Source organism: Rhodnius prolixus, unplaced genomic scaffold, assembly GCF_049639745.1.
Source record: "Rhodnius prolixus isolate KJV_2025 unplaced genomic scaffold, Rpr scaffold_6, whole genome shotgun sequence".
In the NCBI taxonomy this organism is placed as follows: Eukaryota; Metazoa; Arthropoda; class Insecta; order Hemiptera; family Reduviidae; genus Rhodnius; species Rhodnius prolixus.
Genome location: NW_027411634.1, coordinates 12,020,942 through 12,039,443, shown reverse-complemented (window position 1 = coordinate 12,039,443; position 18,502 = coordinate 12,020,942). Strand labels below are relative to the sequence as shown.

General features: G+C 36.5%; 1 protein-coding gene across 2 annotated transcripts in view; it reads right to left on the bottom strand.

Annotated features, from left to right (window-relative positions):
- Window positions 1–18,502, bottom strand: part of LOC141460894 (homeobox protein Nkx-6.2-like) — a 94,357-nt gene that overhangs the window by 61,425 nt on the left and 14,430 nt on the right. Inside the window, exon 2 of one of the 2 annotated variants that reach the window (XM_074141322.1) lies at window positions 15,959–16,033. The exons of the other annotated variant lie outside the window; for it this stretch is intronic. Within the exon in view, the coding sequence (XP_073997423.1) occupies window positions 15,959–16,033 (75 nt within the window). The remainder of the gene's footprint in view (window positions 1–15,958; window positions 16,034–18,502) is intronic. 2 annotated transcript variants of the gene reach the window in all.

Here is an 18,502-nt window from a genome sequence, read left to right as displayed (position 1 = left end):
CTAACAAGTGCCCGTCACTGTTTAGCAGCATTCTGTGTAAATTACAATAACCATTGTACCCACTGTGATTCATAGCCCTACAGTCTGTGGTTCACAGTTCCTGTCAACCACCTCCCAATTATGAAAATATGCCCAAAATGAAAAATATGTACATATTTTGATTAAATATGTAGAAATATTTATTTATTTTAATCAAATATATATAAATATGCGATAACATCCAAATATGTGGAAATATGTGAAATAAAAGTAGACTCAAACGGCTTAAAAAGTGTCAGTATGAATACTTCTAGTTGAAAAACGTCTGTAAATTGCCTAGAAAAAATATGTAAATACATACGAATCCGTTCCCTAGTTATTAGTATTGTAGAAAAAATGTTGCTACGTTCCAAAAATCATTAATCACTTAAAATTTTTGAAATTCTACACTTTGTAAATTTGATTGCCCTAGCCCTAACCCTATATTTTACTGATTATTGAGCTTTGTTATAGTGACGAAAAGACCAATGAAGCAATGAAAGAAGTAAAATCCAAACAGAATATTCATTTTTCGATATTTCTTAAGTTATCATAATAAACATTAACCAATATAGTCTCTTCGGGTAGTTTGAATTTCAACTTAATAATGGCACTCTGGCAATCCATCAAGATTTTTCCGCTAAACGTTGGTTTAAGCATTTGAATGCGCCCTGGAGGTTGTGCAATTAAACGAAACGGTCATATTTAATGGTATTTACAAACACAGTTACAGGAAAATTATTAAAAATATTTCAAAATCCTTTTTAGAAATACTTTTTTTAAAGGTCAATCAATCTACTGTTTTTTTAAACTGAGTAACAATCAATAAAGAGTTTCCGTAACTTTCTACGAATTAACTGATGAAAACGTGAGGCTTTTATTTATAATACAGCTGAAAATATTTTGTATTTCGAATTCAAGTTACCTTTAAATGTATCATTTCCTCAATTTAGAACATTTAACACTTCTTCCAGCGGAGGAAATTTTAAATAGTAATTCACATACGAGGGTCGTTTGAAAAGTCCGTGCAAAGTCAGAGAGATAGCACTACTGGCGCGTATCGAGGTTATGTTTAGTTAGTAGCATCTCTTGAAAGAACACACACCAAGTTTCAGCCAGATCGGTCTATTTCTTTGTGTTTGGCATTCGTTTGAATCGAGGAAGTCGAGTGATTTTCAAAAAATGGACGAAAAAGAATTTCGTGTGTTGATTAAACACTACTTTATGAAAGGCAAAACGCCTGAGGAGACTAAAGAGAAGCTTGATAAACATTATGGTGACTCTGCACCTTCGATTAGAACAGTTTATAAGTGGTTTCAAAATTTTCGGAGTGGCTATATGGGCACAAGTGACGCTGAACGTTCTGGACGCCCTATTTAGGTTACTACTCCAGAAATCATTGATAAAATCCATGATATGGTGATGGATGACAGAAGAGTGAAGGTGCGTGAGATTGCTAGTGCTGTGGGCATCTCGAATGAACGGGTACATAATATTTTGCATCAACATTTGGACATGACAAAGCTATCCGCAAGATGGGTGCCGCGATTGCTCACGCTTGACCAAAAACGAAATCGTGTGAAGTGTTGCAAGGACGGTTTGCAGCTGTTCCAGAAGAATCCGCAGGACTTTAAGCGTCGTTTCGTCACTGTGGATGAAACATGGATACATCACTACACTCCTGAGACCAAAGAACAATCTAAACAATGGGTTACCAAGGGGGAATCTGCGCCAAAAAAGGCGAAGACCGTTCCTTCGGCCGGAAAGATTATGGCGACTGTCTTTTGGGAAATTAATGGAAATAGGGTTCCAACTCGTTTCACATCCCCCCTATTCTCCAGACTTGGCTCCCTCGGACTACTATTCGTTCCCCAATATGAAGAAATGGCTGGCGGGAAAAAGATTTTATTCAAACGAGGAGGTGATTGCAGAAACGAATGGCTATTTTTCAGACTTGGACAAATCCTATTATTCGGAAGGGATCAACAAACTAGAGCAGCGTTGGACAAAGTGTATAAGCCTAAAAGGAGACTATGTTGAAAAATAAAAAAGGTTTACCCCAAAAAATTAAGTAGTTTTTATTTTTGCACGGACTTTTCAAACGACCCTCGTAAGTTAGATGAATTTTACCACGCTCATCATTTGTTGTAAGCGGTCTAAACTATAGCTTCTCTTCATATATTAGAGCCAGGGGTGTCAAACTCGATTAAACCACGGGCCACATGGTGTAACAGGCAAGATTCACGCGGGCCACAACATATTTACAAATTTTTCCTTAGTTTTCCTATATCTGGAGAACAGACAATCTTCTTTAAGGCAGAGAGATGTTTATCCAGTCAATCTTGATCTGTAGGCCGTTTTATTTAAGTTCATAGACGGAAATAGTTGCTCACACAAGGACGTACTCCAAAAATAACACAAAATTTGTACAGCAAACATTTTTGGATATTTCTCACCTAAATAAGAATATATTTCGAGAATTCCTACTTCGGTCTTTTAAAACCGAATCATTCTGGGATTCCTCTTAGACTGGCAGTCATATCGCTTCTAAACGTCACCGGAAGTAGTCACCACGTTTATACAAGCCCACAGACCCTCACAGGAAAGGCCCTGTGCCGCTAGTATACTCCGTCTTCAGTAGCTAAAGGGTTAACGAGAGAATAGTAAGTTCGTCATTGCTTCGATCTCCCCTAAGCGCTAATTTCTTCATAACAATTTTAATTCAGTACATCGTGGGCCACAAGAAATTACCTCAGGCGCTGTCAGTTTGACATCCCTGGGTTACACTGATCTAGAATCTCCATTCGTTCGCGTAGGAGCTCCCAGTTGGATAATTAGATATAAGTAATTAATTTCAGTTAATGAATGAGATATGTTTATATTGTTTTAAGGATAATGTATTATCCTTAAAATAAGTTTCCGAAATTTTAATCGGCTTGAAATATGGCGTGTACATCTAAGAGGCATTAGCATTCACCTCAAGGGCTGTTGCCAGGTGTTTATGTGGGAAGATGTTTTTAAAACTTAATATTTTTGGTGAGAGAGAGCGAGCAATAAACAATAAATGGTAGTGTTGTCTAGCGGCCTAGAAAGGAACGTGAATGGGTAAACAAAAAGAGGATGAAAGCAGATAGTTAGAAAGCTCTGATGGTCTGGTTAGTAATACTTTGACTCATAATTTTGGCCCAAAATAGGTTTTACTGGCATCTCGCAAAACAATGGTCGTTCCATTTAATTAACATGTACATTTCAAATATGAATTAATTATGCTGTAAAGTCTGGCTACAACTCTGGTACAGGTAGCTGCAGAAGTTGGAGAAGTACTTTACAAAAAAATAAACGTGCACCACAACTCAAGTATATTTCTAACATTTGTTTTTCAAGAGGCTAATGAAACACAACTTTTGCACCGAATTAAACGTTGCTTCATTTACATTTGGCAGCCATCTTTTATCGCTTGGTTTGTGGTTTTCTATTTGTTTCTTTTTCTATTCTTAGTTTTTTAACTCTCACTTTTTTCCATATTTCTTCTATCTTTGTCATCTTTTTTCTTCATATCTACGATGTTTCATGTTAATAATAAAGTTTATAAAATTGCAGCTTCTAGTATTCTTTAAGATAAAAAGCAGATAAGTAGTTATTTTCAACATAATTATTTAATTTATATCAAAATGTACAACCGCTGATCCGCTAGAGGAACCAGTAACGAGCAAATAGTCTTGACACACAATAATGGCGACGCTGCAGTATTTCACTGGAGATACTTTAGATGAGTAAAGTTATGTAATTATCTATTTTTTTCATGCGGGGCTTAAAGCCAGTCACAATACAAAAGTATATGTACATCTAATCCATACGAGGAAGGCCTATCCGAGCAATTTACAAATCTTTTAGACCAAGGGTCCCCAAACTTTTTACCCAGGGTGGCCAGTTCACTGTCACTCAGATCATTGGAGGGCCGGACTATAAAAAACACTATTTTAAAGTAAGAAAACAAAAAAAAAAAACAAAATGGGAACAAATAGATTATTTCAAATAAAGAACCAAACTGCCCACTATTTCATTGAGAACTATGGACCTGCTTTTGGCTAATGAGATGGTCAATGTCCGGTTTAGTTATAGTGCTTTGCCTTTCTTCTCTACTTCTGCTGTTATTTTACACTGTTTTCGGAGCTGTGACGCGTGCATCCCGCGTCATCGGAAGTAGTACTGTACATGAGCGACGCAGCGCTTTGCGGCACCGCCACATATAGTAGCTCCTCTCACTGACCACCAATGAAACAGTTCCGGAAGTTCCGGCGAGGACCGAATAGATGTCCTCAGGAGGCCGCATGTGGCCCGCGGGCCGTAGTTTTTGGGGGGGACCCCTGTTTTAGATACTACAACAATCCTAAATTTACTACAAAGAATCCACACAAAAAAATCAACTAACTCGAAATGGAATAATAGACCAACTCAATACATAAGATTAATAGCAACGATGTACTGCCAATTATATAGCCGAAAACTTCGCAGCATTTGGATGAGTAAAAAATGAAAGAACCAGATATGGTCAAACAAAACTCATCCTTAGGAACTTCGACTTCACAATTGGAAGAGTGTGGACAAATACCCATTTTCACAATGCATCTTAATAATAACCCAATTAGAAAAGAAGTAGCTGTCTGTTATAAGAGTCACCCAATGAAAACCGACACAGAATATAATTTGAAGAAAATAACAAAAACCTTTAATTTTGAAACCATAAGTTACCAAATTCATTGTTTTTTTAAAAGTTTTTATGGCAGTTTTTATTGAATGAATTGGCTTTAGCCATTTAATTTATGACATAACTGTAATTAACGTGCATGAACCGAGAAGGGAACCGAAATGAAATTGAGAGAATTTAAAATTAGATTTTATTCACTTATAGAAGTGAGTGAGGAGCTGGATAAGGGAGCCGACAACTGTAGAAACCGTAAGTTGGGGTGTCGCCGGCTGAAGTGTATGCGAAATATGGTCTGAGGGGAGCGAGGAGGCGGCAAGAGGCGGCCATGCCCACACATTCTAATACTCACCGTAACAATTAAATGACCATCAGTGTGGTAACATGTGGCCGCCGAGGGAGAGCGAACGAGGCGTGTCCAGATATAACACCCACGGTGCCGCGTGTTACTTTTCCAAATGTGGGGGGACGCCAATGTACATATACAGGATCGGGGTATTCTAAATCAATGCGCCTTTCCGCATAAAAACGATCTTCACTTATTTTAACACATCCTATACTAATGATATGTAATTTTTATAAACAAGATATTAGATAATCAATAATAATTTTTGCCAGGGAAGGGATTAGCTATGAGGTTAGCATACTGGACTCCCATGCGGAGGTCCCGGGTTCGAATCCAGCAACTGACCCTTAGATTTTTTCTTCCTAGGAGCTTCTTACAGCTCACTGTCCGGTGATGGACAGTGTTGTTTGTAACGAGAGAACACTGTCCGGAGGCCGGCAGTGCACTGAAAAAAGCTCCGGGCGCCAATAACCTTAGATGTTGACGCGCCTTAAATCATAAAAAAAAAAAAATTTTTTTGCCTTATACTCTTACCACAAAATGAAACAAAAGTTATTTGTTTTCACATATTTCTAGTTCGTGAATGGAGGAAGACCCTGAGGTAACTTTCCCGGTGAACTAAGGTAGTCTTGAATGGTAGCCAGATTATGCTAGCATCAGGTGTAAAGAATCTACTAACAGCTGGCCAGAAATGGAAGCATCCTCTAAGTTCAATGGTCCAGAACTTTTCCAAAGGCGTTGTGAATACGGCTCTTTAGCAATGGCTTTGAATAAGCCACCTTTAAATTCGAAAAGGCTGTTCAAGGAATTAAACACCGAACTGTTTCAAATCAGAATTGAGGAAACTCTGTGGTTAGATAAGACTCAGATTACTCTGTTTTACCTGGTCACCCTTACTTGGTGAAGGAAGTTCTGGAAACCATGTACACAGGTTATTTAACCTGGAATCTCAGTGCAGGCTTTACCAGGAGAACGAGGGAAACATCTTCTCACATCTTGTTTTAAAACTTTCATTGTGAAGTTGCTGTATGAGATTTTAACTCTCGATGGCTGCAGTAGATCGTGAAGCAAGGAATACTAGTGGGAAAGATGTTGGTCGTTGTAAGAAAGGGAGGATTTACCTACTCGATTACCTAGGATATGGTACAATAAGCCCTTCGGGCTGAGGAAAAGGTCCCGTTCAAAGTCCCAATAATAATAAGTTCCCTTTATTAGTTGATGGAGGAAACATGCATTTATTTGTTTCCCTTTGTACCGATTGCATCTCTTTCTAATTTTTATTTTGAAGAGAAAACTGCACAGGGTGCATAAAAAACTGATCGCTTTACTAAATCAAGGATGTTCCATGAATTTGAAACCCAACCACATACTTTTAATATTTACAAGCAAAATATTTTTTTAATCTTCAGAGTTTGTGAAGTATTTCTCTTCTAAAATAGTTCAATAGTTTAATAGAAAAATGAGACTATTTTTTTTAAGATATCAAAGTAATTTTACTCACTCATTTTAAGATTGAAAAGAAGGAGTACAGCTGCTGAAGTAACGCTTGTTTTGACTGAAATTGAAGGGGAGAATGTTCTTGATTCATGAAGACAGACAAAGCTTCGCTTGAACAAGTATAAACCGAAACAGACCTGAGACGATTCTCGCTCTCAGGCCTGAGTAAAGAAGAATTCCACTAACTGACGCGATTCAGAGGGCACCTGAAGAAGCTAGGAAGTTACCTTCATATGCTGAGAGGAGACGGAGGAAATTCAGTGTATCTTTTGGACTGACTGCGACCATCCAACAGAAATTCAGATTGTTGAAGTATACTGTTGAATGGATATTGCACTGTTTCAAGAAGTCGAGATTGAGATTAAAAGAAGCCATAGGCAGCCTGGATTCATAACTAATTCTAGGCAAAGGCTAAGGTCCAAATGGATTACGTTATGGAATTGTGCAGGAGCCATATTTTGGTTATTTCTTTTGTTATAACCTTAGCGGAAGTAGGTAGCCAATTCTTTGGCACCTCTACCAGGAACCTCTTACAACTCACTGTTTAGTTGGATAGTGATGGTCAGAGTTACCTGTAAGAAGAGAAACTCTGAAATCTTTTTAAACGATTTCTTTTTTTTTATGAACAAGGTTTTAATGATCAATTGTGAAATCAATCTCAGCAAGATTAAAGCAATCCACATTGTCAAGTAAGAATAAAGATTTGAGAATAAGATAAAATTAATTCACGAAATATTTGCTAGAGAGAGACAATGAGAGGAAGGTTCTTTTTTAAAAAATTTAAATAAAAACTGAACAAGGGAAAATCTGTTGGCGTTGACTGGAGTGTTGATTAGGTGGGTGGTAAAATGAGCGTAGGCAAGGATGGTAACAGATTGGAGATGAGTGAAATAGGAGATTAGTCCCTAGTTGTAGAGTGGCAGATGTACAAAGACTGGAGGATAGTAGAGGGATCAATGGAGTGGCCAAGCTGTTGTCCTAGGGAGTACACAGTCAGCCACTGTACTTATACACTCTCTTGTAGATGTCTGTAGAACGTTCCAGCCGGCTAGCCGAAAGTTGTTCCAGACAGAGCTGGGTTAGTAGTGGAACCCTCGGCGGGTAGAAGCTGGAATGATGGCAAAGAAGGCGCTTTGGAAAACAAGAGAAAAAGTGATGCTATACACTTTTAATTAAATTCATAAACTCATCTTTAAGCCGGGAGTGAAAGCCGGCTCGGCCGGGCTTTTCAATGAGGAGCAGAAGGGGCTGTTAGGAGCCGGAAACAGTGGTTATCATTAAGGGAACGCCCTGTTAAACTCTCCAACATCGCCACGAGACAAGAATACATTATATCCTCTCGCAGCAGCCCAAAACCTTTCTGTTATACCATTACTAATACACTAGAATTACAACACGTCCTGCCAACTTACTATAACTGTATATTGCCGAGGTATTTGTGAGGGGTTGATTGTATAGTAGGTTGCCAGCACTGTATACCACCTGTACCTCACCGTTCTCTCGCTAACACAGACACTGACACAACCATATCCTGCTTGTAATCACGATTGTTCTAGCTCCATTCTGATTATACACCCTTATCTCTTAATAACGCGAACCCTCTATTAACTAGCTAACTTATTTTTTTTAATCCCCTCCACAGTATCCAAAACTATCTCGGGTTTATGGATAAGAAAAAATACTATTATTTACAATTATTCGGAAGTCCTGGTTTTATACTTAATAATATAAGACTGGCAAGCCAAACTATTATTAGATATTTTATTCTACTTTTACTGTGTGAAAAAAGTTTTACGATCATTCCAAATTTTCAATTTTCACTTTTCCTTAAAGAAAACCCACGTGAAATCTTTTGATTCTAAGCCAAAAGAAAATGGAAAATTGAAATTAATGAAAACAAATTGTAATTATATCTAGATTCTCGCTAAGGCAAACTAGCTTTCCATACATTACCTAAAGCGAATTCCTCTTCCCACAACAGATTGTTTCCTAGGGTTATTCATAGACAAACGCATAACCTGGACTTAAACGGAAAGACCTGAAATAGACGATTCCAACTTCTCTATAGACTTCTCGACAAAAGATCGAAACATTCAAACGACTTATCTACACCATTATACTCTTTACAGCTCAGCCAAAGCTTCCAATATCTACAGAATCCAATCCTTCCAATCAAAAACATTCCGTCGAATCGCTAATGCTCCTTACTTTGTATCTCCTTGTTGCTCCATTGAGATCTCCTTGTTCCTTATGTTTCTGTAGCTGCAAGTTCCCACTATGCCAAGGCTATCCTTCAGTTTTCTCACATTCTAACCCTTCATTAGTTTCCTTCATTGCTAGGATATCCTCCTAGTCGGGTGTAGTGCCGGTGGCCACGTGGTCTTCATGGTGCCATTGCTTAATAGTTCAATGTTCTTTTTTGGGGAAATTTCACCAAGTTAGAAGGTCAAGAATGGTAGTTCGAAGAACTAGTGTCAGATTTTACGACAGCAAGTTATAACTTACTAAGTCATATAACTTGCAGAAAAAATCTCATCCAATTTAACGAAGTTCGGTCTAATTTAGTCGATGTTATAATATTTATCTCCTATAGATATCTGGAGTCACGGATTAATGACGAAGATAACACATTCGAAACATGCTTAAGCACATACATTGCAGCGGAAATATTACATCGGCTGTGAATGTCGGATTTTGTCGGAATCATGTTTGTTGTGGATTAGATGTATTCTGTATGGATTTTTAGTCTAGGTTGAGCAAGACCATCCGTTTAACACCACTAAGAAGTCATTGAAAGTGGATTCACAGATGTAGAAAGTGATCAATCCCAAAATGCTTTCATCAATGGAATATTAATTGTAAGACATGTAAGACATGTAAGACGAAAACACAAAAGATACACATGATGGAAATACTTTTAACATCTGCATGCCGAACTTAAAATGGAAGGCTGCAAAAATAAAATCTCTTTCATTAGAGTGGTATATGTCAAAAAAACTTGCTGCAAACGGGGCACATAAAAAAAAAGATGAAGAAAACGTCTATTAATTGCAAAAAGATGTGTGTAACTTATTGTCCAATAAAATTTTTGGAAGAGAAGAAGTTGTACGAATAAAAAACGAAATTTTTACACGGTGATAGAATGCTATATAATAACCATTTCGTTGTATACTTAATTTGATATATAGTGAGCTGAAATAAAATTAGGTGTGTACTCTGTAATAACTATGAAATGTGTATAAGTATTAGTGTGCAGTAAAATTAGGGACAAACAAGGTTAAAGGCAAGCACTAAACTTATTTTTTTCAAACTGTTTTAACGATCTTTTATACGTATCTTTATTTTTTTTTTCTTTATTACTTTTTTTTGAACATGGTTTATTGCATTGCTTTAGATTATTGTCTTCACAAAGGTTATTTTTTCTTTTTCAACTATTTAGTACACCATAAAAGTGTCGCCTTTAAAATCCTAAAAGTGTTCTGTTATACCCTAAGAAAGTTGGTTGAGCCGCGGAGAGGAACATTCCACAATGTGTTTATAATCCACTATAATATGGTCATTACATAAATTTTGTTTTCTGACATAATTATAGTAGAATCAATCACAAGTTTGTGGGGTCTTGTGTGAAAAATATGTTCAGTTATTTTCTTAGAAGTTAACACTAAAAGATACAGGGATGAGGGTAACCTTTATGTTTATTTTAGCTTTGGCCGTAAAAGTAGGTGACAGAGACAGAAAAAGTGGAAATCTAGGAGAACTAGACACAAATTCCATATTTTCCTTTGTATTTTACCTTTCATTTTCCAATAGAAGGCTACCCTTTATATTTATTTCAGTCCTGGCCGTAAAAGCAGGTGAAAGAGGAAGGAAAAGTGGAAACCTAGGCGAACTAGACACAAATTCCAAATTTTTCCTTATATTTTACCTTTCATTTTCCAATTGAAGGCTACCCTTTATATTTATTTCAGTCCTGGCCGTAAAAGCAGGTGAAAGAGGCAGGAAAAGTGGAAACCTAGGCGAACTAGACACAAATTCCAAATTTTTCCTTATATTTTACCTTTCATTTTCCAAATGAAGGCTACCCTTTATATTTATTTCAGTCCTGGCCGTAAAAGCAGGTGAAAGAGGCAGGAAAAGTGGAAATCTAGACGAACTAGACACAAATTCCATATTTTCCCTTGTGTTTTACCTTTTATTTCCCAAATGAAGGCTACCCTTTATGTTTATTTTACCTTTGGCCGTAATAGTAGGTGACAGAGACAGAAAAAGTAGAAATCTAGACGAACTGGAAGCCAATTCGGCTTTTTTCCCTTGTATTTTGCCTTTCATTTCCCAAATGAAGGCAACCCTTTATGTTTATTTCAGCCCTGGCTGTAATAGCGGTGACAGAGACAGAAAAAGTAGAAATCTAGACGAACTGGAAGCCAATTCCTTTTGCCTTTTCTTATTGTTTTTAAAATAAAACTTTTTCAACAAAAAATTAAGGATTTTTTTAAAAACCTTATTGTAAAGAGGTAATTGTCAAGTTATGCCTAGTTTTTTAGTGCACGCTTTAGAGAGGTGGTATGGAAATCAAGTAAAAATTAAGGCTCAAAGTCTGCTGAATAAATAAATATAAAAAAGCAGCATTGAAAATAAATACTGAAAATTGATTTCCTTTATTGCCCGTCTTCCGCTGGTTTTTGCCCAATGGAGACAGAAAATGGCAATTATATGGGTAATATGGGACTAAATAATTAGCGGACATGGGGATTGGCTGGATGAAAAGCTATATCCGGTGGCCGATGACAGAATGATGACGTCATCAGATGTTCAGCGGACATGTTAAGCCGGGCGGTGGCTATCAACTCATTATTAGTAATTAATAGCCAGGCAGCATTAACACATATGGAACTACTGGCCCTTGGTGAGCGGTGAGAGGGGGCCGCTCGTCGCTTAGACCAGTGAGCTAGTTGTACACTGTAATGACCCTGCTCACGAACACCACCTAGATCGTGGAGGTGACTACCATGTGAGTGGTACAGCAGATAGTGGCTCTAGTTACTGGGCAAATGCTCCATGTATGCCAAATGGAATGGAGAACCATTTGCTCCCTTCCATCATAGGCCCTTTCCCCATACATCGTGGCCCCGCACTACAGTCAAATTGCATCCTCTGTCTCAGATGTACCTGAGCCTTTATCTGTGCTTATCAGTTAGTATTATAAAACTAGAACTCCTTATTCAATTTTCTGTTTGTTTTTGTTCCTTAATGTTCTAAGCCGTTTGAAATTCTTGAATTTACACTTCTTGTTGTTTAAACACGTACTAGTTTGGAGTAAATACAAACTAGGTATATGAATTTTTGTTTAGAAAAATAGTACTTGTTCAAAATATTTCTTATTTTTGAAGTGCCATTTGTAACTTTTGACTTCCTTATTTTAAGAAAATCTACTTTAAAATTGGCTACTGGTCCATCTAAAAGAGTTTTCAATGAATTAAACAACTTGATAACTAACAATCTTGAGGTTCGAGAACATGTTTTTTTGCAAAACAAACGTAATTTCTCGTACGAAGATAAAAGGAATCCTGGAAAATGATATACCATTAGAAAGCCCATTAAACAAGGAAACTTTTATAAAAAGTGCCAGCACCTAGGTCTGATAATGTTCACATTAGGGCCTAATGTGTTTTCTTAAAAATTTCAATTACTTGTATTTTTTCCAGAATTCGGAGGAAGATTGAGGCTGTTTGGAGAATAATTGATGCTTTGAAATGGTGTTAATTTTTAGCAAATTTATCTATCTTTCTAATCGTGTCATCAGAATCAAATTCGGAATAAAACTTTCTGAGTAATAAGATTTCTATTGCAAAAAAGTAATGATTCTAGAAAAAAAATTAAAGTGACATCACTCAAGAACTGTGGCAAATATGAAGTTGGCTAATACGTCATTGAACTCCACTTTAGATGTACTACACACAGTAGGCCTATGGACAATACTTACTGGTCCATCCTGTAGACAAAATATCGAGTTTCAACAATCTAAAATATTCTATTTTATCACGCATATTCGCAACCATATTTAAACTGACCAAAAATACAGTATAATATGTAAAAACGTCTGTATCAATTAGCCATTTCCACAATACATCTTAGCTTAGTAGACCTTGCTCAGTTAAATGGCGTCTTAAATAATTAATAATGAAATAATTCTTCGTCTTAACAGATTGCTTGGACAACTCTCTAAATTGCTTATAGAATTCAAGCGATTGGTGATACAATACTATCCGTAAACGTATGTGGACTTATGGACTAGAGCTGTGGGGTTCAGCCAAACCTACAAACATACGGACAGTACAAAACATTTCAGTCAAAACTACTTCGACAGATAGCTGACGCTCCTTTCTACGGTGACTAACCTCAATCTTCACAGCGACCTCAACATTCCCTTCGTTCACCAACTCGCTAAAGACTGAATATCACAAGTTCCATACTGTTCTCTCTCTAATTACTCTAATCCTTTTACACTGTCTCTTAGAGCCTCCACCTTCTTTTCTGACAATTCACCACGCTAACTAAATCTTCGATGGTCCCGAGACTTCCTTGAGGTCTGAAGTTCATCGTCACCATCGATAACCTGTAGGAAGTGCTACCGCCGGGTAGTTTCTCTCCTCCTGCTCTTCACGCCCCATTTACATCTTCATCACAGTCACTTATTGCATATATTGTATTTGCAATGGATTATTTCTAAAAGAAATGCGTTTCAAGACCCTTCTTAGATCTTTAGTTACGAAGTGTCCCTCTACAAAATCTATCCGAAAGCTATAAGCATTACCAGATGATAAATCTGTACAGAAACATAAAGTTTGAACGTACGGTGCTTGAAATAGAGAGTAATGTGGTTAGAAAACCGTTTTAAACTGTTGCCACCAATGAATGTGAGAAATTGCGTATAATTATCAAGGTTGTCAGACTGCTGGTCTTACACCGAGGGGTTTGCCGTGTTAAATATTGCCACACAGTCTTTCTTCTTTACTCATCTTCTCCCTCTTGCCTAACAGATTTTTCATCCTGAAATATCATCTTTTCAGAACAGATTTTCACCAACCATTTAAACTTTCAACCAACCTTAAATCCGTGATAAACCAATTTATTACAATATTTTTTTCTTTGACTTGTTTAAAATGTCAATTTTACGGTGGTATCCTGCTGCACTAGTGTTAAATTTCTTAACACCTGGATGAAGTCACACTTCTTTTTACCTTTTTATTACAACTTGGTTTAGTAGCCAATAGCTTCCAGTAAGTTTAAAGTCAAGTTGTGAATTGGAATGATCAGAACTATTGGAAGTTAAAAGAACATCAAATAATAAATATCTTTAGAAACATCTTACATGAGATTTTACCTCTATGATAAAATCAATTTTTTTCAAGTGGGGCAAAGCATTAACATATCATTCCGCCATGAAGTTTTTTTTTTTGCGTTTATTGTGCTACAATCAGCGCGTTAGCGTTATAAGTAACAATGATAACAGTGAACAGTAGAAGTAAATGAGTGGAGAAGTTACCCAGTGGTAACACTCCATAACATTAGATGGTTAGTCACTCTCTTCACTTGAAAGGAGATCACAAGGCCACTGTCTTTTAGGACGTCGGGTTATCAGGAAGAGTTCTAGAAGAAAGATTTTGAGCTAGAGGATTTATATGAGATTGCAGGATGAAGTGCTGAGTTTTCTGTATCGTGTTTTCAGCGACTTGGGTGACAAAACGAATGTTAAGGTATGTGTGTATAGTCAGGTTGGAGACATAAAATGGAGCGTTTACTATAGTTCGAAGTATTTTAGATTGTAACGATTGAATCCTTTGGAGATTGGAGCGTTTGGTTGAACCCCATAGCTCTATTCCATTCAGCCCAGATGGGTTTCAAAATAGAAGTATAAATCAGTCTTCTGTTGTCCAGAGAGAGAGTTTTGATCTATCGTCTAAGAGTCTTTTGAGTAGTCGATAGCCTCTGTTTAGTTCTGTTCTTTTAAGTCTAGTGTGGGGGGCCGCCATGAAGTAAAAAGTTAAGTAAAGTAATGCCTACTTTTTCAGGCGAGCTTTACGCCCAACTACCAATTAGGGATCAAGCACAGAGGCGATTAGTAAACGTACTTTACTATAAAGTTCTCATATTAACAATTAAATAAAATCCAAGGCCTTTGACCGTCTCAACTAGGCGAACCGATCGTTCGAAAGACTGTTATACAAAATAGATATTATGAAAATTAAATTCACTATTCATTATTATTATTATTAAATATAACTTTGAATTAGCTATTGAATAAAATGAAGTTAACTGGACCAGATGGAAGATACAGTGACATATTATGTGGCGTCTATATATGTCTGTATGTATTATGTATGTACATTATATAGGGATATTGAATGTATTGTAAATTGTTTGGGGAGAACGGTGGTCTGTGTATGCGTGTGTGTAGAAGATTTTGATTGATGAATTGATGAAGATCAATCACAGTTTACGTCATACAAGAATGATAGAATGGCGGTCCTACGGTGGAAATGTTTTACCACAAAACCACTCTGCCCCCCTTGAATTTGGTAAACTCTGGTTGGCTATATAATCTCACTCTCCTTCCATTTTGTTTTCACTAGCATTTAATATTGACCTACTTTTTTGTTAACTATTATTTTTACATGGAAGACCCCAATGACTTATTTGAGAGTACGCTCAGGATATTGGCAATATATCTTGTTTCCAGGATCTAGGCTAAACTAAAAGGACCTGAATCTTTTTACAAGTTGGGGGTCTCAGCAAATTCAATATTTATCAATTTATTTGCAACATCAACTCAAGACTATCTCGCTGTAAGAACATAATAATATTTATATCAAGATAATTATTATACATGAGAGATTATTCAACTTAATTGAGGACATAGAAATGGACGCATCTGTACAAGTATCTGTCCATCTCTCAATCAGAAGATATTAGTTTAAGAAGTTCACTTTGAGGGTTGAACATTAAAGTTCCTAGAAATCGGTAAATTTGCTGAAAATTTCATCATTTACATCGTTTAGAGTCATCATTTACAGCACAGTAATTAAATTCAGATAAAAAAATATATAAACTCTGTAAATTTCATGCTTAACTGTTCTTCATTCCATGAAATTAAGTAAATCAACACGCTGTGGTGGATGATGTAAAATGCTATATTTCAATAACGCGGAGACAGTAATATTTCCTTTGACTTGACATTATGAATCTGAACATACACAATAACTGACTGAATTCACATAAAAATACTGTAAAGTTCCCATCACCAAATCTTATATTAAATAAATTATCATGCAAAAAAATTATTCTTCAATATACTAACAAAATAATAATTTTGAAATTCACAATCTTTTTACCGTCAAATCCATTTTGGTAGTTGTCTAACGCTGCAACTCGTTTTAACAGACCATCTTCTTCCGATGCCCGAAAACCTGGAGTCCAATAATGTACAACATAAATAACTTAATAAAATAGAAAAATAAATAACTAAAATAAAAGAATAAATATTTAATTAAACTTAAATTCACTATTTTTTTTTTTTAAAGAGATTATGTTGTAAGCAATATTTTTACATTAATGTGTTTGTGCAGTTAACCGATGGATATAAATGGAATCCTGTGGAATCTGAATATAGAAGAGTATAGATTACTAAAGGCGAGATGAGGAGATAAGGAGATGATTTACAACTCTTGCGGTATCAAAGGAATTGAAATCAGGTATTGAAGTAAATGAAAGAGCTGTTTTGAACTTGAAATAATCAAAAAATAAAAATAAATAACCCTAAATTATGTTACCGAGCTATAGCTCAGTGCTAAAGGCAAGGATCGCAGTTTCTAGGTTGTTGTAGGAAGAAGTTGGAAGGAGTTGATGGTAGTGGAGCTAACGTCCTAAAGGATTATCAGGAGGGGATTGTGCGGATAATAATCGCGATTAATTTGGGGTGATTCACTAGATTGATTTAGAAATTTTTAGATTGGGTTTCATTGAGTGGGGGAACTTTTATTGTGGTGATGGAGGGTAAGATTAGAAACAAAATAAAGTGCATTTAATAATTATGCAAAAGACTGAAATTGTATAGGATGGGTATTGGAAGGTTTGGCAAAGCCAAAGATAATTCTGCTCCAAAAGTCCATTTTCATGCAAGTAAGAATCTGTTGTATTTCGTAAGCAAAGAGGCGCCACGGTAGCCGAGCGGGTTAAGAGGCGAGACCTGCGAAGCTAATATGCTTTTTGTGGTACTGGGTTCGATTCCCGGTCTTGGCCTTGGATTTTATTTAATGGTTAAATGAGAAATAGTAAAGTACGTTTGCTATTCGCCTCCGTCCACGACACCTAGTAAATGGTAGTTGGACGTTAAGCCCGCCTGAAAAAATAGGCGATTACTTTACTTTTTTACTCTTTTTTTTCGTAAGCATAGATTTAGATCTGCAATAATTTTTTAGTTCCTGTCTTTAAATTCTTCCGAACTTGTATTATATAAAAGTAGTGCAACAGTATTATTGATTTGTAGAGGTTGGCAGGTCTGTCTTAAGTACAAACTTAAGTGTTAAGTACAATGTTGCAGATACAATGGCAGTGGAAAGATTAAAATGTAGGTATCATCAGGGTGAGTAATGGTTAGAGATTTTTTGTATAGAATGGATTCCAAAAACGCAACCTAGAACAGTAAGCCCACAAAGAATGTTCATAGTTCCGGGAAAACACACCTCCGAAACAGCGGTAGGTCTCAGATATCCTATAGGATTGTAGGACAAAGTAAAACGGAGTATATAAGAAGTTTTTAGAGATTTTTACAGCAATCCTGGGCGCTATTCATCCAGGAAGACACCCTTGTTTTTTACAAAGTCGAAGTATTTATATCCAAGACTTTGAAGGACTATTGGATTAGTAGAATCGCAATTCACTTAATAATAAGCCATATTAGTTTGAATTAATGATTAAAGCTATAAAAAACTGTTAATTGAGAACTGATTGCATAAATTTAAATATATATGAACTTCTAATTAATTTCTTTTGAAAATAATGTTGGTTGAACAAGACCGCAATAATTGAAAACATGAATTTGCGAACATTACTTTAATTCCTTCTGTACTCTTCTTGTGTCTAGACGCAAAAGGGGAAGAGACTGGAAAGAAGAACTTGCATTTCCAGTCATCTTCTTGTAATTACACCGGCTGTAAACGGAGTTAGGATAACGCACAGCCACAGACAGAAGTGAGTGAAAACTGTACAGTAACAACAATGAACACAGCAATGGTTCCTGGGGGTGTTGGACAAGGAATCTGGCAAGCCCTTATTTCTCAGCGTTCATTTCTCAAACCAAGAAAGTGGTGTGTTCTTCAGTACATACAACTGGCAATGGCGCCAGCTGTGGAAACCTTACCACAAACATTCAACTAACCTCTTGGTTTTTCAGATCGCTCTCTTCACTTCTTGAGGAGAGGCTTTAACTGGGAGCGAGGTAAACATGAAGCTGTAACTAGGGGGACGAAGGACAGGACAGAAAGCTATATACCATTTGTCACCGCTTGGAGGAGGAGCCAGCAAGAGGGGGCAATAATTGCTCAATAATAAACGACAGGAAGTGGAACTTTTAGTTCTGTGGGAAGTGCTACTTTTCTCGGAGCTCTAGTTCCGGCCAGAAAAATATGGTTGGAAGGTTGACCATACTCGCACGACATATATAATATAGCTTACCGAGTACAGTTTATTGCTTCTGATAAATCCTCTGACCCTAAAACTCCTGCTCCTGTAAAGCCCTCTAACCACTACGATCAAGCTGTTACACAGGCACTCCCTCATATGGTCATTGGCTAAATTAATTTATCACTTGTTTTTCTTTTATTTGTTTTATTTTTCAATTTTTACTTTTATACTTAATTGAAATTTCATCACATACA